Source organism: Prinia subflava, chromosome 9, assembly GCF_021018805.1.
Source record: "Prinia subflava isolate CZ2003 ecotype Zambia chromosome 9, Cam_Psub_1.2, whole genome shotgun sequence".
In the NCBI taxonomy this organism is placed as follows: Eukaryota; Metazoa; Chordata; class Aves; order Passeriformes; family Cisticolidae; genus Prinia; species Prinia subflava.
Window position 1 is genome coordinate 20,900,388 of NC_086255.1, and position 24,703 is coordinate 20,925,090.

At 37.9% G+C, this 24,703-nt stretch overlaps 1 protein-coding gene across 2 annotated transcripts in view; it reads left to right on the top strand.

The window, feature by feature from the left end:
* ADK (adenosine kinase) overlaps window positions 1–24,703 on the top strand; it is a 265,836-nt gene that overhangs the window by 208,530 nt on the left and 32,603 nt on the right. For both annotated transcript variants that reach the window (XM_063405885.1, XM_063405886.1), the window contains exons 8-9: window positions 11,433–11,468; window positions 17,253–17,367. In XM_063405885.1, the coding sequence (XP_063261955.1) occupies window positions 11,433–11,468; window positions 17,253–17,367 (151 nt within the window). The remainder of the gene's footprint in view (window positions 1–11,432; window positions 11,469–17,252; window positions 17,368–24,703) is intronic.

Here is a 24,703-nt window from a genome sequence, read left to right on the forward strand (position 1 = left end):
AACTCAGAATCCTTTTCCAAGTCCAGATGTGTGATGTGTAAATGTTAGGAGAACAGAGTCCTTATGAAGTAGCTTTATCAAATGCAGCTAGTCTTCCAGCAAAATGGAGAAAATATAAATTAGCACTCAAGACCTTGGTCAAATCTGGTGCATAAAATTTTACGGTTATATTTATGTTCCATATGTGCTTTGGACAAGTGCCATGTTTGTAAAGATCTGCCTCAATATTATTTTTTAAAAGTGACACTTTTAGCACAGTATCCTCTGCAAACTGTTCACTGCTTGCCATGTAAGCCATCCAGGCTCCAAATAAACTGCTCCTTTTCATGGTCTGAACCTAAGATCAAAATGCCTTTTAGAGAATGGTGATTTTCAAAACATGGCATGGTAAATATCAGATGTGGCTTCCTTAAGCACTTTCAGAAGAGTTGATTACCCTGACTGAAGGAGGAGCATGCATGATATAAAAATCTGACAAGAGGTAAGGAATAGGAAAGTTGTGGTAGACATGTTTGCTAGTGCTGAATATCTGTTCTGACTTGTTTTTAACATAATTAGGTTTCAGTATATTATGTGAGCACTACATTGCTTGTAGCTCTTTAGAAAAAAAAAACTCAAACCAAGGAGATTCTACAAATTTGTGCCACTTTTCAGATGTCCCATCCTATTTTTTCTTCATTTCCCTAAATCCATAAATAACTGTCTTTAAAAAAAATAAAAAGAAAAACCTCCAATGCAGCATCTGGTGTGCTGTTTATTGCCACTACTTCTGCTCTGAGAGTACAGCACTACTGGTTTAGAATGTTCCCATTCACTTGTTAGCTGGTATTTGGCCAAAAAATTTATTACCAACGTAAGAGAAAGAAGTAAATTTCTAGAGCCAAAATCAGAATCCAGTCTGAACAAAAGAACAGCACTGAGCTGACCCTACAGCTCTTTTCAAATTTTGCATAAAATGGAAGAGGCACAGCATCTTGGAAGAAATGACAGGAATTCTTTGTGTTGGAAAGTGTGAGTCAAACTAAATAGATTGAAATAACTTCTGTTATATTTAAACACAAATGTAATGCTAGAGGCAGAGGAAAAAAATAGATTATTTATACTTCCAAACACTCAGAGGTGTGAGAAATCTGCAGTGAAGGGCTTGAGCAAGTACTTAGCTAAAAATAACCTGTCCAAAACTGAATTACTATTACTATTACTATGACTACTAATTTCAGCCTCAGAATAATTTGTAGTCTTCCACTTGTCACGTATAAAATAAGAAAGGTATCAGGTGCAATTTCAGGTTCATTTACTTACATATACTAAGTATATAGTAATGGTTCACAAATACATAAATGTATAAAATATATAAAATTTAATGTCAATCTGTTACCTCAGTAATTAAAAAATAGTTGTGAGACAAATCCTAAAATAAATGTAGCCTTTTAAAGTAATAGAATTAGAGGTTAAATGGTAACTGTTCTGAAGTATAGCTGAGGCTTAAAAAAAATTTTCCTTGAGGCTGGAATATGTGGAGAATGCACATATGGTGGAATCAGAAATGGTAATTTTTTGTATCATTCTGTACCAAGTTTATAAAACTTTATTGATTTAAAACTATGATAGATTTTAATGATCCTTTAGAATATACAAATGGTGCCACTAAGAGAGTGTCCTTGCTTAGCAGAGATTTAGACAGCTGCTCTTGTAAAAAGAGCACAGTGAAACTCAGAATTTTCTCTTATTCAAATGTTGACCAAATCTTTTATTTCTCTTCTATGTGAACTGGGTCCAAATTTTATTTTTCAGCTTGGCTTTAAAAGTTTTCTGTGAGCTTATGAACATAGCAAATTGTAAAACAACTTCAGTCATTATGCTGAAAGAAAAAAGTATTTATAATTTAATATTTTATAACTAGTGAATATGTAAAATGATATCCTGACCGAGGAACAGATAAGAAGTCATTGCAACTATATTAACAAGGTAAAACAACTTCATAGTAACAAAAAGATCTATCAGTACTATTTAACATGAGCTGGTGCTATAATCAGTACATCTCAAATTACAGCTGTAGGTCTTCATAACCTTCAAGTGCTCAGAAAACCTGAAGGTGCCAATAAATTGTTATATTTTACTGGCTGGGATTCCATTGCAGGCATCTTGTTTTTCCCTAGCTGAAGGTCTAGTGAATGAAATTGCTTGTGAAAACCACTGATTTAACAAGGAGAGCTTGGAAAATGAATGTGTATGGAAAACTGAAAGATAGGAAGTTTCAGAGAGGGAGATCACATTTGTTGTGTTATGTTCTATATATGCATTTGTGAAGGCCATGTATGTGTATGTATATATGTGTGTGTACATAAAGTTGGTTTAACAGGGAAGGCAAATACCTGATAGGCCAAAACACACTGAATTCAGCATATCAGTGTTACTGCTGCATGTCCAGTGCATCCTGGGGCAAATGACCACACTGAAAAGGGATCTGCATTATCCATGGAGTAATACATTGCTAAACTATGCACTTTTGACAAATAAGTTGTTGTCATAATTATGTTGTTATGTATTAGGTGAAAGATTACTGATCTTCAATGCAGGAATGTAATTTTCCATAATTACAATATTTCATTTCAATTTTTTTTTCCTATAGGAATTATTGCATATTTGTACACCTTTTTTTTTACCTTTTTATTGTTTTCTTCTTTTTTATTTTTTCATAAGTGTGGTGTCTTAAAAGTAAAATAGGATGCTCAGTATGCTTGTAGTTTCATTTATCATAGGAATTCTGAACCCTGCTTCTTCAAGAAAAGTCACATAATACCAAATTTCAAAGACCTTGACAGAGGGTAGATGATGTGCAGAGGCCCCTCCCAAACTCAACCACTGCATGGATTTTGTACCATACCATTTTAAAATATGTTGGAATCATATCCCTACAACTTCATTATTTGATTATTCTTTCCATCTCTGATCTGTTTGAGCCTGTCTCAAGTTCAGGGTGGCTTCTAATAGAAACATAAACTTTAGCAAACTCCTTCATCCATAAACTTAATGGTCAAAAGCAGTTAAATTCTAACATCTATGGATTTTTAAAAAATACATCCAAGAAATTAGCAACTTGTTCAAGATGATAAATAGTGCCTTGGTCACATCTGGATTTAGAGCTTATGTTCTTCACTCAGGACCACAGTGATCTAACTGTGGCCAGATTGAAATGTTGTTTTTCCATGCAGTGACCATGTTGTGAGAGAGCACTGCTGGTACAGACTGAGAACTTGGGTTTTCCTCCCATAAAAGAGCTACAGTTAGCTAAAACTGAAAATTTCAGAAAAAAAATCATCCTGAGTGTTCATATCTTGACCACAGATAAATGCGTCATTGAATTTGCATTAAAAAGCACAAGAAACTCCAGTAAGAATCCTAAGGTCAATTGAGTTTGAAATTCATTGAAAGGATAAAACATGTCATTTGAAGATCAATTAAAAAGTTGTTGTTGCTGAAGATTGCAGAGAGCAGCTTTATTTTTTTGCTGGAGTTAACAAGCAGAGCAACCCCAGCACACGAAGAGTGTGACACAACGATTGCTTTTTGCAGAGTTCCCAATGCCACAGCCTCAGTTATAATTCTAAATGGCTGTGCATGACATCACACTAAACACAGTATATAAAACAACTCCATTTCACTGCTAAAAATACATTAACCTTTTACCAGGACTAGAGACAATCCTGCTGGATCCTAGCACTTTCAGCAGAGTATCTGATTATTCTCTTCATCTGAAATTGCTAGATGAGAATGTCTTGTCTGATTTCAGGCTACTTTGAGTGGTTACAATCATAGAAGGCCTCATTGAAAATGATGCAATCTTTTATTTCTGTTTGTCACCCTCCAGCCAGAAAGTTAGAACTGGGAGCATTCAATGAACAATATTAAAGACTTCAAAAGACACATCTTCTATTTTTATATACAAATAAAACTCTTACCTTCTAGCTATTAATATTTTTGTTTTAATTTTTATTATGTTCTCTTGATTCAATGATATTTAAGGAAGATGTGTATTTTCTTCTATCTCACTTCTGATGATGCATTTATTTTTAAGGTAGCAACAGACATATTTATATAGAGAAATGGTTAAAGAAATATTGTTCTCTAATTAGATACTTGTAATATGTGAGGAGAGAGACACACACAGAGACATAAGTAGTTCAGTTCTTTAGGTGAGGGTGTAAGATAGAGATGTCAGTAATAGCACTTTATCCATCATAAAATTTCAAAATGGCTCAGAGGCGCATCCCTGCTGCAGCCGTAGTAATGGCATTAAGCTCTGACTCAGGGTGATTCTTTCCACAGAAGATTCTGGCAGGAGCTATAGTTCTGGTGGTAACCTGAATAGGAGAAAAAAAAAGCTTGAATATTAATGAATTGTACGTGATATAGACACTCCAGGGTGAACCCAAGCAGGACAGGAAATATGTTTCTTTCTCAATTCTTTTCACACTAGGCTTTTTCAGACAAAACCCTCTGGTACTCTGCCAGAACCCCCTCTGAACACCACAACTTTAACCCCATATGGTATTTATACTTAGTCTGATTATTCACTTCAACTGATTCTTATTATTTTATATTTTCAGCTACCGGGTGAAGGCAGTGTACATTTATTTACCAGTGTCTTCAGTATTTCTGGAGCAAGCTGAAATAACATTTCAGGATATTATATGAATTCTGGCTATCTGTCCTGTATAGAAAAAAAACAAAAAACAAAAAAACAATTTTGGGGTCTAGTACTGCTCATAAGAAAAGGAAAGTGCAGTAAAAAAACCTGCAGTGTTCCTTTATGGTAATCTGCCCATTCAATTGATGCCAGCTGTGTTTTTTTCAGTAATAACCAGCGAGGGGTGGATACTTGCTGGTTCTCAGTGTTGATTCTCAAGCTGTGTTTGGGGTCTGTCCATTCTCTGACCACTTTTACTGATCTTCTCTGAAACATGAACAGGTTCACACTACTGACTGAATCAAGGATTAGTCCTCTGTGTTGTCAAACAAAAATAATGTTGAAGCTTTACATCCCTGTAACACATCCCCAAGTGTAGCACAAACTTTGTCAGCTGTAGCAGAATTTCACCATTCATTTCAGAAAATATACTGGGTGATTCTTTTGTCTTCTGTTCTTGAAGTCTTGTATGACCCATATTAAAGCAACTATCTCTGAGGAAAAGGAAAAAAGAAAAAGCATGAAATTACATTTACTTTTGAGCCCTTAATGCCTTTATAAATGGCCATTTTTTAATAAAGGCGTACGAGCTTGTATTGCCTTTACAAAGTGAAATGTAGTAATAGTTGACCTTAAAGTAATGCCTGTCTAAATCAGACTGCAGTGACATGACAGGCTGGATGGGACTATCTGCAGTGTTGTGAGTAACCACTGATGGCTGTTTAGCACTGAATGAGGATGAACACGTGTATCTTACCACTAGCTACAGTAAATGCACTGTTGGCAGTAAAGGTTAGTGATCCAGCTGGAGTTGTGTCCTGTAGACTTTTCATCCTTTCATTTTTAAGCAGCAGAATAATAGGAGCCGTTTGTTGAAATCATGTTTTCAACTGATCAGCAGAGTCTTTAGCAGAGTCTACCTCTAATTCCTTAGGGAGGTCATGATTATCATTACCACAGCTTTGACATCACCCCTATTTGCATCCCATGAAAGTGCTCGTAGTTCTTGTGTGCTATTAATTCACCATGGTAAGAACTGGGGATTTGCTGTGATATCTCTGTGTGTGTGTATATATATGAATGTATTATTTTCCTTAAATGGGGACAGGGAATAAAATCAGATTTACCTTAGTTTGGCTTTGTGAATCATATACAGGAAAAAGTGGTATAAAGACAGATCATATTGCTGCACATTCATGGGCTGCATTAAATGCCTGGATTTGATAGAACACCCCACCAACTCTGCCGTGAAGTCAGTGGATGTATTTATGACATCTTTGTTATAATTCAAAGGCAACAATTGAAAATCCGCTGTCCTTTCTGTGCCTTAAGCCCCGTTTCCATATTTAAACTGGCCTGAAGCTGGAAGAGTAGAAAACATGGCATGGCACAGCTCACTAGGTCTCTTTCTTAAAAACTAGATTATCTCGTGCACTGTGGCAAGTTTTTTAGGAAGGAAACACCAAAAGGAGGGCACATGGTGATCTTGATAATTCATTCTTGTTTACTTATCTTCCAAGAAAATAAGAAGAGAGATTATAATGAAAGAGAGTATCCCTTTTTTGGCTCATACTCAGATTTACAGGGTGCAACAGATGACGCTGAAATCAGAGGTTCTCAGTACCTATGATATATATAAAACAAGGGTGTAGCTCTGAAAACACAGAATTGTATAAACGCTCCTTGTTAGGGACAGAGAAAGATGATAGAAGGGACAGACAGATAGAAGGACAAATGTGCCTACCTAAGGAAAGGTGAATGACAAGTCTTAGTAATTATATAACAACAAATGTCTCTATAGTGCAGAGAGACATATAATACATGATTCTTTTGGTTTTGTTTGGTTTTTGGGTTTTGTTTTACAAGTCTGCTGTCCATTAGGAAATCATGATTAAAAATGTTTTTTTCAGAAATATGAATCTTCAGCATCTATCTCTAAGAAAAGAGATTATCAATCCAACCCAACTTTGGTTATTCGAGTCTGTCTTCTGCAGAATGAAGTTGCAGATATCAGTGGGAAGCTCTTCTATAAAAATCTTCCTTATATCTTCAATTGTTTATTTCAGCTGTTGCCCATTCCTTTTAGATAACAGGTTTTTAATGTTAGGGATTTTTGAAAGCAACTTTGTTGCCACAAACAGTACAATCTGTAGAAAAGCAAGGGAGGATACAAAGAGCACAAATTTATACCAGGATTGGAGGTGAACTCAGGAGTGGGATGAATGGCAGTAAATGATTAGACTGAAGAAAAAGGGAATTACCTGAGCGAGATAATCATAGCATTCAGTGTGTTCAAGGAAACAGTGTAAATAGCAGAAAACTAACAATCCATACTTCTGAAATGTAGGAAAGGAAGGATATGTTTCAGAGTCATTTTTAGAAGATTTTAGCAGTCCAGAAAGACTCGTAAGGTCCAGTGTTGGAAGTACCATTCAAATTACAATCAAACATGGTTGTTTACCAGTAGAATTTTCTCATCAAATGCAGACACAAAGTATGTGGTCCTCATGGTCATTTATTATTTCTCACTGAGAGAGTCCACACAAGTTTGCTTTTGTATTTGTTTTTGTTGTTGTGCACTCTGCCCTGGGCTGCAGGGACCTTCGTGTGCAGTTACACAGGCTCGGGGTGTGCAGCCTTGAGACTGCACTGATTCCTGGGCCGGGCTGAACCTCTGCGTCACAGGCTTGCTGTGCAGAGAAAAGGGGATGGGGCTCCTGAAAATGTGAATATTTTGGACAAGTCAGGAAGTTTACAGTTAATGAAGTAGGAATTCTCTCAAAACCTGTCAGTAAAAACAGTAGATCAAATCCAGAGGGTAGTACTGTAACAATATGAGTTGAGGTTATTGTGTGAGATGTTTTCCCTACTAAGAAGGATGGCAGGGGAGGGATTATCTTCAGCGTCCCCTGCATTTGCTTTTTTGTGCAATTATGGGAAATGCATTCAGTGTGCAAGGGTATCATTGCTGTCCTGCTGTTTTATCATTTCTTTATGAGATAATGTTGATTTCGGCAATGAAATGCAAATTTAGTTTTCGGTGCTCCTTTTTTTTCCATACAAAGGTTAAAATGCGTATTGTAGATAATAATGTTGCTGGTGTTTTTGAAGCAGCCTTTGTCAGCCAATTTTGGCTATACATGGTTTCAAATGCTGTGCAGTGCAATTGCATGAGTTTTATGTTGGCCTACATTAATTAATTTTAACCCACTATGCATGTTGTTACCATTTTGGCTGTAATTTGATCAAGTAATCGTAAAACCTTGGTACCAACAAAATTTGGATGTGTCAAGAATATTCAATATATGGTGTGCCTCCTGTGTCTCATGGCAAATTGAACACGCAGTTGTTGAAGTTGAGCCATCTTAACTCTATAATCATAAAAGTATTCCAACACAGGGGGCTAACATAGGATTATATGTTACTCCTAGGATTGCAGAGGTTGATGGAGTCTGTGTTTGGAGGGTGTGTTTCTGTTTACTTATAAACAAATAGTTTGTACTGCTGCTGATGAAAGGGCTCAGGATTTTCACAAGTCCTGTTAAAATTAGCCTGTGTGTAGATTATAAACAGTTCCTTTTACTGAACGCTGGGGCTCAGACAGCAATAAAATACATGCAGGAATGGAAATAGTTTTCAGCTGGGACTCCAACAGCAGTAAAATACGTACAAGAATGGCAATAGTTTTCAGCTAGCAAGCAAATTCTAACATAACAGCAAGGGCAGCACTAAAGGAAGTTGTCTTTTTTATTGTTATCTCCTTAATTAATCTCTCTTTCCTGTGTAAACTGCTCACTATTGTGCAAAGAGAGGGTGTGTGTTAACTTTGGTGACATTGTGTTACTCCCATTAAGTAGCATTGCACACAGGTTTTGTCAGCATGAGTGTACTTAGGATTTTTTCCCCCCAAACAGCATGAGCCAAATGACATTTCACAACTAAAAACAAATCTCATTTCTACTTTAGGTGGTGCAACAATAAATTTGTTGTCATGGTTAGTAAAAAGATTATATAGAAAAAGGAGTGTGAGTTTTTAATGTATTTAATATGAAGCAGTGATAAGGTGGGGAGAGGATTTTATGAAATGTTCTGTTGGCAGTAACAGAAAACAGCTCTGAAAATGCTGAGTTGGAGTTATGAATGAATAATGTGTAAAGTTTATCAAAACTGAAAGAACTCCTGATGTGAAATGAAGCCTCCTAAGAAAATTCAGTTCTGTCGCTGTTTTGCTCTGCTGTTGTCGCATGTCACGCATGAATGAAAATGCTGCATTCTCTGGGGAGCGCTAAAGCTTCTGTGTAGGTTGTTTATTTCCTTAATCCCTCCCTCTTCGTGATTCCCAGTGTCAGATATAAAATGGAAAGCCTGTAAATATAGTGATTATCATACTGATTATCACCTGCATCAGGGAACGCCCCGGCTGGCCGCTGTAACCCAAGCAGTCTCCACATGTTCCATCCACTTAGACTTTAACCTGACTACTTTATTAGAGACGTGAAGCTCAGTATGAGGTGCCCTAGGGCTGCACAGATGGGTTCTGCTTGTTTCCTGTTCTCACTGTTATTGTGAATAGATACTAAAAGGTTCTCATCGCTTTTATCTGGTTAATTTACTTTGAACTGTCCCTGGCAATCAGAGCCTGCCTCACATTTCTCAGCGTTTCACAAACACCAAGCTCTACAGTCCAAATGTGTGTTTGGAGCTTTATTAATTTTTTTTTTTTACTGGAAAGGCCTTAATTCTTAAAGGGATCTCATTCTGAGAGAGGCTGGTTTTTAGGGGACTGTAGGCACAATCCTTTACCAAAATAAGCTGCTCAAGAGCCATTCTGAGGTTCAGTTGATAGAAGAGAAGAAAATTAAGATTGCTGTTGTTCTTTGGCATGTTCAGGCACCCTTAGATTAGAGGTCAACTGCAGGAAAATCTATGATTTTATGCTGGCTGCCATTATTCATGTAGCTGGGCAGCACACCAGGCTAAAAGGTGACGCTCTTACAGGAGAATCTGAAGACAGATACTTTTTAACAAATGTGCAATCATTTATCCTTCCTTGTGGCAGGGCCAGATCTTGCAAAACACATGTGCTATGCACGGGTGCCCCAGTACAGAAAATGAAGATGAATTCTCTCAAAGTCTCCCACACAAGAAAGCACCACTTCACTGGAACAGTTTTTATATCAAGTGCCGGTGTCCAGTTTCCTGGCCAGACAATAGTTTAACACAGATGTTAATGTCCTGCTGTATTGGGGTTTTAAAGAAATCCCTTAGGACGGATCAGTGTAACTTCCGATTTCAATTGCATGACCAAAAACCTGAGGTTAAAGAAGTTATTTAGCCACAAGACATAATTTTTAGTCAATTTTCTTATCCTCTTCCCCCTTGTCACTCCGTTATTTCTCTTATTTATTTTTTTTTCTCTGTCACGGTCCCATTTGAGGCTTTCTTGATTGTGTTGCAGTTCATTGTAAGTGCATCACTTCAGAGTGGAGGCTTGCAAGGCTCCTTTTTTCATACAGGCATAGGCTTTGTTAATCACATGCTGGTTTAGGAAAACACTGCATGATATCTTTGAACCCTACACTCCTTCTTGACAGCCAGGCTAGCAAATGTCATTGACTGTGTGATGTACAAGAAGGGATTCAATTGTAAGTAAATTGTCAAAGTGGCTAACCTTGCCCGCACCCAATTGTCAGGACCATGATTCAGTTTTTCTGTCAACATCAGCTAAGGGTAACCCGGTCAGCCTTATGTTTCTGCAGTGAAGCAGCCTGAGGAGTTGTGCTTTTCAGCTTATCACATTTTATTAACCTCAACTTACTGTTGTTATAATCAATTGTACCCACTTCAAATTCTTCTATTGCCCCCAAATTGACAGATCGTGTAGGTCCACAACTGTGTGTTTTCTGAAGCACTAAAACCTCTCGTAGGCACACTGGATTGATTTGGTACAGTAGTTATTTCTGTTTAGTTAGAGCAGCTCACCATTTTGGCTCAGGATTATCCTTCTATTAATATCACTTGGCAAAGATAATCTGGAAGAATGCAAGTTAAAACATAAAGACTTCAAGGGTTTTCTGCAATATTTCAAATGTTAATATAGAAAGTGAGTAAGGGAAAAACATTGCTATTGTTTTCCATTCCCTTACTTTATTTCAAAACAGATTTTTAATTGCACCAATTAATATAAATAAGACATGAGGACATTCTGATACCATGATGTTTCCTCTGTTCTTTCAGGAAAAGAACATAGTTAAATTGCTTAAAGCAGTGATTAAGACATCAGAATATTTTTAAACGTTCATCTGATTCTACCACAAAGGTCTGAACACATTTAGTGATCCTGGTTTTTTAATGCACTGTAGATGACAAATGAATTTTTTAAATGGCTTGATAACATGTATCCCATGTGGCATACATAAATGGAGATATGATACAATTTCAATTAAAAATCTGAGGGATGATTCCTAGTTCAAGTCCTATCTGCAGAAGTAACTTTCCTTGCTTGGAAAAAAACATACTGTACCTTCTTTATTTGAACTTGTGAAATGTGTTGACATTGTGCTGTTGTTGGGCTCGAGGGAAGAGGGGGAGGCTTTTGGTGCGACTATCAGAACTGAACAACTGTATATGGCTATATTGAGATAATCGTGTAGAAGGAGAACTGGCTGAATGAGTTTCAAAATGTGTTATTTCTTCATTATCTAGCACTTTATAATTAACTGTTCTTTTTTTATTATTTCAGGAAGCTGCCACTTTTGCTAGAGAGCAAGGCTTTGAGGTGAGTTAACCCGCAATTGCACACTAAACAGATCCTAAAGGTTTTTTTCTTGCTGATAATGAAGTTCTTTTGGACAATGATTGATGTGCTATTATACTCTCCAAGCCTCGCAGCGGTTGCCATGGAAACTTGGCAGTCGTCATGGTTTCTTTGTTCTGCCAGCTCAGTGTTATGACGCACTCTGCTAGGTCTGCACCCAACATCGCCTACAGATGTTATTTATTGAATTTTGAAAAGCCTCTTGGGAAGCCGAGAGGTTGGGCACGGTTTCAAGCTGCCTCTGCAGATATGGGACCTGTCAGTTTGCTCAGTTAAAAAGCTGCCTCATTAGCTGCATTACACTCCAGAAGGATTCGCTGCTAAAGCAGTGGTGAAGCAGGACTAAACAGTGAAATATAACACCGCTTAAATAACTTAAACCCTGCCATATGCGGATTATCATTATGCAAATGAATTTTAGCAAGGTTGTATATAAAATTGTTAGGTACTGATTAATGTAAACCATGCTTCTACAAACAGCTGCTTTTTAGAAAAGATAGGGTGGAAATTGTGTTTCAAAACATGTTCGAGTTGGTGTTTTCCATCTGAGCTCTAAAAATGTCTGATCCTCTACTTTCTTTGAGTAAATACTGTTGATTTTACAGTGATTTTCAGAGCTTTTGATTTCATCTTCTCGAGGTATTTATTTGACTGGTGCCTCCCATTGGCTACATTCAGATAGCTTAATCTGGAGAGCATCAGCTATTGGTCTCTAACCAATTCAAACAGGCAGGTTTTAAATACTATAATTAATGTGACAAGGCTTGTGCTAATTCTGCAGATAGTAAGTGATCTTACTGAAATCTAAATTGCAGAACCGAACACACATAAATCCTTTTACATGTTGTTTTTTCCACTGGAATAAGACCCACCTTAATTGATTTGTTTGCAGTGTAAAAGAACAGAGAGGAGTTTGACTGCTCAACGCCCATTTTGCATAAATAATAGAAGCCGCGCGATTCAAACCACACCGCTTACAGAATGTGCCGTGTCTGTGTGTGGTTGGTTGCATACAAAAAGAGAGGGAAAGACTGACAGCTTTTGTTCTGCAATTTAGATTTCTTTAGAACCATACACCAGCAGGTACATCAGTGCCATCACTGTTTTAGCTATTAAAACTGTGGGCTGTCCCATTTCGTTTTATGTTTCCCGAATTCGCGTGGCTGCTTTGTAGGAACCCAGACTTTTTATCACTGTCAATTTTCATTTCTATAATCTGTATTGTTAGGCATAAAAATACACTTTGACTTTATGCTAATGAATGAGTTTCACAGATGCCTCCAAAATATGAAGCATCAGAAATTATTGGTACCCTCTGGAAGCTAGACAATAAAAAGAAAGGAAGTGGTGTATTAAGTCTACCCATTCTATATTTTTATTGCCCCCTTGAGCTAAAGACTTTGAATGTGCCTGGTTTAAATTCAGCTCTAGTGACAAACTGCTTTTGCTGGTGTCTGCTAACTACCATCATATTAACCTTTCCATTAGTGCTTGCTTAGAGATTTTAGCACAGTTCCTCCTGAACATCCTAAATCTGCCACATTTGATTACAGCATATCAGTAAAGTGCACAATGATTATGATCTTATCTCTTATTACTCCCCTGCTTGGCAACGACTCACATGTCAAGTTTGCTGACAGAGATGAGTAAAACTTGATAAGTGTCCACAGTTTTGTTTTCCTATTGTGCTGTGGAGGCAAAAAAAGAAAAAATAAAATATCACACTGATAAGAAAACATCCTATGAAAAACTGAAAGAGCTTCAATTAGCCCTTCAATTAAAAGCAAGAAAAATTTCCAGCAACTCTCAAAAGCTTGATTTTTATATTGAGAATAGAAAACTGGTAAAGCATGGCAAAAATAAAGGAAAGGACTTGATTGACCAGGGCAAAAATCAAGAGGATGTTTTTCATGGAAGTGATTAAAAGTTGCTGGTGGCTGCATTTGAATTGCCACCTGGAAAGACTTTTATCTTTTAATCAGAAATCTTTTAGCATAGGGCATCAGCTGATGACTAGCTTCTTTTGTTTAGTTGTTTGTTTGTTTATGGGTTTTTTCGTTCTACCTCACAGTAATTCCAACAGTTTTGTATACAAAATTCATCTTTTACACATGGAATGAGTTCAGCGTATCTGAAAAAGTTTTTGGAAAAAAAAGAGAAGTTACAATTAGAAGAACTTCAGTAAAATACACTTGATTTCTAAATAATTGAAATTTTGTTATAGATAGGAGACAACACCTCCATCACACAAATCTGGTTTTTTCTTTGCAAGGGAAATTCCATTCAAAGGAATTTTAATTTTTATGCTGCACCATTCCCACTGTTAGTTTTCCATTGTACTTTGCTGAAATACAAAGTATTTTTCTAAAATCATGACACTTGAAGACCATTATTTCCTTCACTTTATCCCCTGACCAACACTTATCTGTAATAATCAAAAAAAGAACATTACTTCTGATCTTGTGTCTTTCTGAGCATCAGTGTGGGATTGAGGGTTTTTTGTGAATTACATGTTTTATGACATTTTAAATCTATGTATATACAGTGTATATATATGCATACTGTATATTTGAATGACACTTGTAATAATTTTCAAATAACAAAGGTTTATGAGATTTTGCTTTTACAAAAAGGTAACTTCCCGTTTCTTCAAAGTAGAAATTAGGAAAACAAAAGACTACTTTAAACATAAAATTTAGGGTTCACTTCTGTCTGTCAACCCAAGAAGTAAACTGAAATGAACGGGACAGTAAATATCTGTTATATTATTATATAACTAGGGGATTAGTAGCAGTTGCCATGCAAAATAACTTTTCTTGTTAGAGGTCTCCTCTACGTCCATATTCACTGAGGAACCACGTCAGAGAGTTTTGTTACCCTGCACCAGCTTTAGGTGTTCAAGTGAATGAGGTACCCTGCACAAGTGCACTGTTTTCTAGGGATTTATCCTTTAGGTCAGGGCTGTGGCAGTCCCAGCTATGGGGTGTAAGAAACACTCAGAAAATAAGCAGGTAAAAATCACTGCTAAACAAATATTATACATTTTGCCTATTTATTCTGAACAGAAATTGGAGATGGCAACATTTGGCGGAGCTGCCTGACAATGAAATAAAGGGGCATTAGTACCTCTGCAGTCTTCAGCTGTAAATATTCACATTTTGTAAAATGTCACAGTTGTACCTTCAAAAAAAGAGGAAAAAAACTGTGAAAAGATAAAGCCTCTTCAATACCCACGATGAAGCTCTATTTTATTCTCTTCCTTTGAAAAATACTGGTATTGGAAGTAATTTTGGCTAAAAATGGTAAAGTAATTTTCACAGAAGACACTATTCAGTCATTTCCAAAGTCTGCACAATCAGGTAGAAGTGTCCAAACCTCTCTGTCTTGAAATTTCTGCTTTTTTTAAAAAATTACCTTTTTGCCCTAAATACTTTCCTTCTACTGTTACCTGCTTATAATATATTTAATTCTTCCTGAAAACATGTGATTTTTGCTTTTTTCCCGTCTACATTGTTTCATCCTTACCATCAGTCTTAACTAATCTCTTTCCTCAGGGTTCTCTTTTCTTTATCTAAGTTAATCTTTGTTCTTCCTTAAGCTGAAGAAATCATCTCTTGATATGCCATTTTCTCCTATCATAACTTCTTCATTTTCCTTTTAAAATCCATCGTACCTGTAAATACATTGTACAAATATATTCAAACTCTTTGATTTTTGGGCGTGCTTTACTCCACTGAAAATGTGCCTAATAAAGTCACTAGCAGCCACTTCCTCCTTAGCAGAAACTAAACAACTCTCCTGTTTCCTTTGATCTTCACAGTGCTTTATTGCCATTTCTAGTGTGTGCATCTCTTAATTACCAAGGCCTGGGGTAATTCAGGATTGAGGTTAACCCTCGTGTGGCTAGGCTTTGGTAAACCCATGTGTCACCAAGCTGGAGGGCTGCATTCTCCATCCATCCTGGATCCAACAGCTTGTGCCACCAGCTGATACCTGCTCCTCATAACCCTCTTCAAAACACATTTCAAAACAGAGCAGCAACAATTTCAGGTTTTTCCTCTGGCGTCTTTGAGAGACTCCTTGCCCTCTGAGAATTAGAGTTAAGATGGCCTCTGTTACTGTCCTCAGTTCTTCTCTTCTCTGGTAGCAGACATTGCCTTCTGAAAGCTTTATTGCTGTCTAAGCAGGAGGGAGGAAGGAATAACACAAGTGAGAATATCATACATGGAAATGAGAAAAGTATGAGGGAATTTCAAAAAGAGGTGAAGAGACCAATAAATAAAGGGAAACCATTTCCATGTTTGCCAAATGTGTATAAATCAATGGGTTCACTGACTACCCAAGTTAGGGAGGAAATTAGAAGGAGGCTGAAAGTGTTGCAGAAGAGGTATTTTCACATAAAGGGGTGCTGGTAAATATATAACCCAGGCATATTCTCTGTGTGTAATAGTAATAGTGTTAAAAACCGAGTTTGGATTAGTAACAAACAGTACACAAAGCACTGCAGAAAGTATTACTATGTTTTCATATATTTAGGACTAGGCCCTTACTATGTTTCCCTACAGTTCCTTGTACAAAGAGGAAACTGGGAAAAAATACAGTGTTATTTAACAGAGATGTGAACAAAGTGTGACACAGTAAATAGCCCAGAGAATATTTACAGTCATACATACTCCTTTCCTAATTTTAGAAAAATAAAAGATACATATATATAAATAATATAAATTATGGCAAGAAATAGATTACATACACCAAAGTTAATTTGTAGAAGTTACTGAATTGAGATAAATCTGAGAACAAAAGTTTCCCATATAGCACTATAAAAGGGTATGATGCTATTACAAATAACAGAAATATCTATTATAGATTAGCTTGAAAACTTAAGTCAATTAGAAATTGAAACCCTTTTGTTTCAGATCATAGGGCAACTGTGAGAGTAGAAATTCTATTATTTTACTGACAAGTGGTTTTGTTGGAGTTGACTGCATTCATTTAAACATTCCCAACTTGTTGGTGTGTAAGGCACTGGATGAATGAGAGGTTTGGTTCAGTCTGCCAGGTTCTCTGTTCATAGCTACGTGCACAATGAAGTACAGCATCCTTTTAAAGCAAAGATTTCTGAAACCTTTACCGGGGAGCCTTCCTTCAGAAAACTGGTCATGTTCAGTGCCCCACTGAATGCACCTTTTGGCCTTTGCTTCCCTGCATCCCAATTATGCAACCAGCTATGGGAGCTGGGCTGCACACACCCTCTCAGGGGTACAGTGTTCCTTGGTGGGACCAGTTACTGTAGGGAAGTTAGAGAAAGTATTTGTAAGCGTGCTGAAGCCAGAGGTATTACAATAGTATCAAACCTGGCTAAATTGGATGCAAAACAGGCTCAGAGTTTATCCAAATTACTCTCTTACCAATGTAATTTTTAATTTTATGATAGGTATGGTTAGAATCCACTCAGCAGATAAGATTCCCACTAACTGCTCATTAAGAAATGCTCTGTAATTCCTTTGTTAGCTTTGCGGTTTTGCAGTGGTTGGAAGAGCTGAACTATCATTATCAAGATTAAAACCAGTGATCTCATAGCACTACATAAACCCTTTGGAGAATGAGGTATTTTAAAAATCTTCCTCTACTGACAGTAAAGTCTATTTTATACCTAGCTGTAAGAAAAGAAGTCTTTGATCTGCTGATGTGGTTCCCAGCACTCCAGTATGCCGTAACAAGAGTTTTCTTTCTCTCTCCTAACAGACTGAGGACATTAAAGAGATAGCCCGGAAGACACAAGCCCTGCCGAAGGTGAACACCAAAAGGCAGCGAATCGTTGTCTTCACCCAAGGCAAAGATGACACTATATTGGCTACAGGTATGGTTTTCAAATCTCTGTTGTTGCTCACAGTAAAGATTCCAGCTATTTAATTACAAGTTGTGGTTTTACAATTTTTAAATGATAGTCAGAGCATTTGCCTTTTGATGTTACTCCATGTTTCTCATCTTTTAGGCTTTTACTTGTTTCAAGAGTCTGAATTTAAGAAGCTATTATTTCACAAGAATGCCTGAGAATTTAGTTCTGAACATTTTTGTAACATAGATTTAAAATATTGATCCAGTTGGTTTTACTCAGATTTTTATGAGTTGAGATTTTATCTGTGTAGCCATCTTTGCTGCAAACAAGAATACACTGTGCCTGCTGAGAACAGCTGTGCAACAGTGTAGTATATTTAAACATTTGCAAAGAGGAGGAAGTGAAATCCAGTACTAAGTGAATTTCCAGGCTCTTTTTGCTTTGAGCAGAAAGTCTCACTTTAGCTTTTCTCAGCCGTCTGCTCTTCAATTCTCAAAGGAGTACGTGGGAAAAAGGTGTTCTAGCAGGGATACAAGTGGTTTTGCTGTCTAAATTGATGATGTACGATGCACAGATTTAAGCATTATAAACATGACTGCCTACCTTTTGACAGTCTCTTTAATTCTGTCCACCTATGCTTCTAGACTAAATAAAGCTATTAAAAACATGTGCTGTGGTGAGCCATTTTAGTGGTTCATTCCTTCACTAGGTGAGTTATTAGGCTGGGCTGAGTTCCTCCTTTGGAAATCAAGTGAGTAGAGGAAGCTTTGCACCTGAGGGACTGGTGCTTACTCATACGGTATTTTCCTCAAAATCAGAATTGGCCTCAGACTGTGGCTTCAGAGCTAGGCACTGAGCAGGTATGTCACTGCTGTAAAGATCATTCCCAGCAGCAGTTTGAATGATTTCTTCAATAGTTTTCTCCTTCCCCTGTTTTGTTAACTACAAACTGTTTTAAAGGAAATAGAAACCAGTCACTGAGAGCTGGGTGTGTGTATCTCACCGGATGATGATGGAAGTGTTCCTTCCAGAAAGTCACTGCATTGTGTGAATGGCCCATGTGGAGGCACTCCACTTGAGAATTGTACAGCTGACTGAAAAATAGCAGCAGAAAAATGTTTTTATACATGAGCTGGTAATAATGTAGTAAACCTAAATCTTACATGTAACCCTCCTGTGCTCTTATTTAATTTTCACTGAATATTTTTTTTATTCTTCAAACTGGAGTTGTTAACAAATCCATTAATCCCTTCTTTGATATTTTTACAACCGGGAGCTTATTTGAGGACTGACACTTGCTAATCTTAGCTGTTTGTTCGCTATGAAATGAACTTAAATTAGAGAATGCACTTTATATGCATGATAAATGTGAGATGGATAGAGACTGTATGCAATGGTGTCAGCTACAAAAGCAAACATGATAAATGTTAAGGCAGTTTTGAGCCGTGGGATAAGCTATTCAGTGCACAAGCATAGCTGAATCTCTTTGCTATGTTGTTATTCATGGCAGCCAAATAAATGTCAATAATAAAAGAGAATTAAAGATTTTCATTTCCCAGAGGCAGTCCTCTAATACAGCTTGATCTTTCATTTCATTTGTAATTCGTTCTTGTGTCAGGATGCAATCATTCGCCAGGCTCTGTGTGTCATGTTAAGTCATTTAATAATGATTAAGAACATAAAAATGTTTGGCCTGTGGGGCAATTCTCGAAAGACATACCAATTTGTTATTGTTTTCCCCCTTTTCCTTTGGTGTGGACCATCTTTTTCCCACCTCCTCACATTAAAATAATAACGAAAGAAGAAAAATGTGTCCCTTAATTTAGCATATGATGATACCACAGAATGGCATAGAGTGCTGCTAGCACACTTATTTCAGAACTAACTAGGTCTAGATTTCAAACCTGCAGTGAAAGTATAAAAGTTTCTAAATGATCTTGAAAAGAATTACTGCATTTAGGAGTTACCAGTGTAAAATTATTTTCTTTTTCCTAATGCACAGTTTTTGAAAAAGCGGGCGCTGTGTACTTGTTTATCTTGCCTTTCTAAGGGAATGGTAAAGTCTCAGAGAGCTTATGCCTAGATTAAAATAGTATTTGCAAAGTCAGCTATGGATTTGGGTGTGCTTGTTCATACCTTCTGCTTTATATTTTGTCCAGGTTAACAATAATCAGAGCAACACGTTTATTATGTTGAACAACATATTTGTGCAGAGACCTCGACAGATTGCAGGGAGACCTTGACCAATTAGAGAAATGGGCGATTACCAACTGTATGAAGTTTAACGAGGGCAAGTGCTGGATTCTGCTGCTGGGCTGGGGCAGCCCTGGCTGTGTGTGCAGACGGGGGAAGGAGAGGCTGCAGAGAAGCGCTGTGGGAAGGGACCTGAAGGTGCTGGCCAGTGGCACGGGGATGTGAGTCAGCACGGCCCTGGCAACCAGGAGGGCCTGGTGGCCAGGGGCACGGGGATGTGAGTCAGCAGGGCCCTGGCAACCAGGAGGGCCTGGTGGCCAGGGGCACGGGGATGTGAGTCAGCACGGCCCTGGCAACCAGGAGGGCCAAGCCCGTCTGGCTGGCATCGGGCTGCGCCCTGAGAAGGGTCACAGCCAGATGGCCACTGCCACCCTCCTTCCCTTCCCCCTGCCCCATGCGTGAACAGTGAGACAGGCAGCAATGAGGCCGTGAGGGGTTTGTAACAGAGCTCTCTTTGCTCTGTCAAACCTCTCTTAAGGGTGTTCCAAGCCAAGGCAGCCGTGGAGTTGGGTTGTGAGAGGAGGGTGCACCTCTTTGAAGAGTTTTGTGTAAGTCAGATGAGGATCAGGTTATGGAAATAATGAGGGGATATGCTTGGATACAGTTCTGGCTGTAAGGAGAGGAACTAAGATGGATAAAAGGAGTTGTTGCAGATTGCCAGGCACAGAATGATACATGCTGAATGATACATGGACTTTCTAGGGCAGGGTAGAGGTGTGTGTAATATGAAGAAGGCCAGATACAGCTGATCATTACATGTGGAGGGGACTGTGGCAACAGTCTTGATTCCTGGACATTCCAGAGAATGAAAGTATCAACAGGCATTTTAGGAGCAAAGCATAGGGCAGAAAGGCATAGCTTATTACCAAAAGAAAAGGTGGACCAAACAGATAGGAGAATATAGTTCTTGCATATGAGAGAGAGAGCTTAGACTGAGACAGCTGAAAAAACATCTTCCTCCAAACATCTGGCCTAAGCCATACTGCAAAGATTTTTAGTCATCTTATGAATTGCTGCAATTTATACAGCATTGTTTTATTGTCAACCAAAAATACTGGTGGCTCACCTCAAACAGGCCACAAGCTGTAGGCAGTCAGGTATGGATTGACAGACAGCTCAGAGGTCCATACAGCTGGAGCAGATCCTGGGAACAGTAAGAAGCAAAAACTGCATCAGCAGTCTCAATCTTAGCCATTCCCGTTTGTCAGTCCACTTTCTGTGGCTGTCAGAATTATTTGTGTTTTCAGAGGAAAATTTCCTCTGTCTTCATCACGGAGTGCATCGGGTCTTTCTGCTGTCTGTTCGTATCTGCTCTGTCACACTGCTCCAGCCCCAAGGCCCCTTTTCTCTCCCCTTCCTTCCTGTTCTCTGTCATTACGAGGAAGAGGCAAGCTCAAATTCAAGCTGAGTGAGATCAGTGTGTTTTAGAGGGAAGGGAAGGAGTGTTCAGGATTGGCGTACAGGAGCTGTGGCAGATGAAGTGTTGACTAAATTAACCGTCACCTTCTAATAAGACTCCACTGAACACAAGTGAATGATTGTGGTGTGATGTTTTCCTCTCCATGTCATAGAATTGTAGAATGGTTTGGGTTAGAAGGAACATTTAAAGGTCACCTACTCCTGCCCCCCGCCATGCAAAAGGACATCTCCAACTAGAACAAGTTGCTGAAAGCCCTGTCCAGCCTGACCTTGAACATTTCCAGGGCTGGGAACCTCTCTGGGCAGCCAGAGGTGCATTTTCTGGTGATGTTGAATTTTATCTTTTCACTGAAAAACTTGGAGGTGTTGGACCTTCTCGGTAACCTTAAGAATGAGCATGGACAAAAAGATTTTAATTTTCTCTCTCATTAATTCCCAATGTGACTGAATTTTGATAAAACTCTTGCAAAAACCAGCCTGTGAGAGACACTTGTGACAAAACCTTTCAGCACAGAGAACTATGCTTAGGGAAAGGGACTGGTAACTGAAAATGGGATCTGTGGACTTGCTCAAAAAAGTTTATTTGAGGAACAGTATTGGGTTAATTTCTCGTGCGGATGCTCCTCAGCCATCCTGGGAATTACTTGGCTATCAAGACTCTGATCCCATTACCGCAGCTTGGTTCCAGGATATCCCTCTTAGCAGGCCTGAGATTCTGGATTTGACGGAGTTCTGAGGTTTGACTAAGCCTTTAGGATACATTTCACATTTCAAGACTTTCTTCTGTAACCACAAGAAATACACAAGCAGAGAGAGCAGGGGAAGTTAATGAACATGTGCAGTCTCCTGATTTCAGCAGCTGGACCTTTTAAGAAATGCACCAAAAATCACAAGCAGGAACACAATTCTGGCAGGAGCACATATGTCCTATCTATATGTGTGCTCTAATGTTTGTCAGAATCAAATGCTGTGAAAGCTGTCTCTTTTACAGAGTTGCTCATAACAGTTTTAAACAAATTACTTTTAGTCAGATACATTTTATAACTGGTCTTGGCCCAAAGGGAAATCTTCGAAAAGTCTGAGAAAAATCACTTCAGCAGTGGAAAAGGCTTTTATATTGAAATATTTGCATAATTCAAGAACAGCTGAAGCTACAAACTTTAAAGTTGGCTTGTTTTATAGCTTTAAGAGAGGAAAGAAAAACAATCCAAATTTAAAGAAAATCACTTCAGCATTTTTCAAGTTATGAATAATGAAATCTGGCGTGTTCAGGGGTGAACATAGAATTTTCCATTCTTTTTTCCCCCTGATGTTTGCAGGACCACCTCTATTTAAGGGCATGTTTGTACTAACCTCATTTGCTAGACTGTGGCAGCAAAGAAGGATTTTTCTAAGGCTTCAAGTATTAAAGCCAGCTCAGGTCAAGCTTATTAACCACTTAAATCTTCATTTTTTGGAACACATTACTTGAGATATTTCAGAGAATCTATTAGCAGTTCTGGCAAATGTGGTAAAAAGAGAGAGGTTCCTCTTAAAACATCGTTAGTGCACTTACCACATAGTGCAGGCAGAAATACTTTTGTAGATTTCTATCAGTGCTATCACTGTTGTTTGATCTTGTCCATAAATTAATGTCAGTGCAGTGTAGCCAAGTTAATATGTCACAGCAAAATTGCAACGTCACCAAATTTTAGAGCCTGCCTACCAAGCTCTTGATATTGAAGCAATAGTAGGCATTTGCCTCTACATGTTATCAGAAACACAAGACTCAGCTCTATGGGTGTTGGTGTCACCCAGTACAACTGTTCTTATGGTAATATATGCAGATATGATCATAAATTAAAACTTTCTCTGTTTGAACAGAACTAAAACCTGATCTAAATTAAAATAATGATGGTTAGTACATTTTGTGAATTATATATTGCTTTTACTTTGTAAGTATACGTTAGATCTTAAGTATTTTAGGAGATTTTTTAAACCCCTTTCTTTAAGAAGGTTTATCACAGTTGTGGAAATGAGCGATTTTAAGAGCCATTCCTAGATCATCATAGGTATGTTTTTTGAGGGGAATAAAGAGGGCTGATGTTCGAGCATGTCTCACTCCAAACAGAGGTCAGTAGGTTTTCTTTGTCAGGTTGTGCTGCAATCACAGACCAACATGTTACCCTGTAAGCCCATCTATAAAACATAGAAGTGTTTAATTCTGTTGACACTGCTGACATTTTATGGTGGGTCTGTTTGCAGCTCCTCTTCTGTAAGTTACTGACTATAATGTGTTCTTCTCTAAGAAGCAAGAAAATACGATATCTTTTTCATTGCTCACAGCTTTCGTGCTTGGCCTTTCAGACCTTGACTAGCCCTTTTTTTTATCAACTAGGCTTCCTATACATTTATACAAACCAGAGTAGTGCCTTAGACCCAGGGAAACAGTAACTGAGTTTTATTACCATGTGCTCTCATTTTCACACAATTACACACCTTACCTTCGCCCTTCCCTATTCATTTATAGTCACAAATAGAAAGGGAAAAACCAAAAGTGGATGTAGAAAAGAAAAGGACATTTCCCCTAATGGCTTAACAAGTGAGCCAGAAAGCCCAAAATAATCAGTTTATTTGTGTCTTAGAAAACCACAAAATCTAAATTAATAATTAACATTTGCTGATAGGGATTAATGAATAGTGAAGCCGGTAATAGCTTTTTGTAACTGAGAGCATTCGTACTTTTATGCTGCATGGGAGTGGAAGACTGAGCATTTTGTTAGACAGGTGAAACACATTCTTAAAACCTAAATTCCTGGATACAGGTGTCTTGACTGGACTTAAAAGTGTACCAACTGATGCATCTCAAAGAATGTGCATACACATGTGTAAATAGGCACGTGTGTGTGTTTCAATAATTTCATATTGATTCAAGAAAAGAATGTGTTCTCTAGTCTACTGCGTCAATACACCAATTCAGCCCGGAAATTGAGAGTGAAGATGGGAAATCCCTTTTTCATGTCTAGTCACTTGTAGTAAGGAATATCAAACCTAGCTCCAATTTCAAGTGCTACAATGAGTTTACATTCTAGAATTCTGAGGAAAAATAACCCCGTTAAGCTGTGGAAAAATGCATGTTTGTTAAAGGACAATAAATATGGGCCCCTACTCCATTCCTTAGAACTAGGCTGTATTTATTCTTCCATGGAAGAATTTCTGTATTTGTTTCGCAGGTACAGATACATAGATTTAGGAATTCAGTTTTTATACTGTAATTCTAAAAAGGATTCTTGGAGACATCTCTATTAACAGACAAATTCACTGTTTAGGTAGTAGAAATCATATGATACTGGAGTGGCAATACAGAGTGAAAGAGTAGAAGCAGGACCGAGACAGACCAAAGGCCTGCCTCTAATATGATGTTTGCAAGTGTAGAGCCATGGGAACTTAGAAAAGAAGAGAAAACCAGAGCAAATCTGGAGTAATAGTTCCATGTTACACTCCAGCACAATGTTGCTTGGGGATTTGTGAACTAGAGATGTTGTCTTTGTGCCTAATAGGCCAGAATAGGATTTATTATATGTGTCTAGTGATAATGAGTGTCAGAGTGTCTGTGTTACATATAGAAATACATCCCCTTATTTGTTCAGATTCAGACACTTAGGACAGTTCCTGGCTGCCTCCAACTGCTTGTATTGCATGGCCA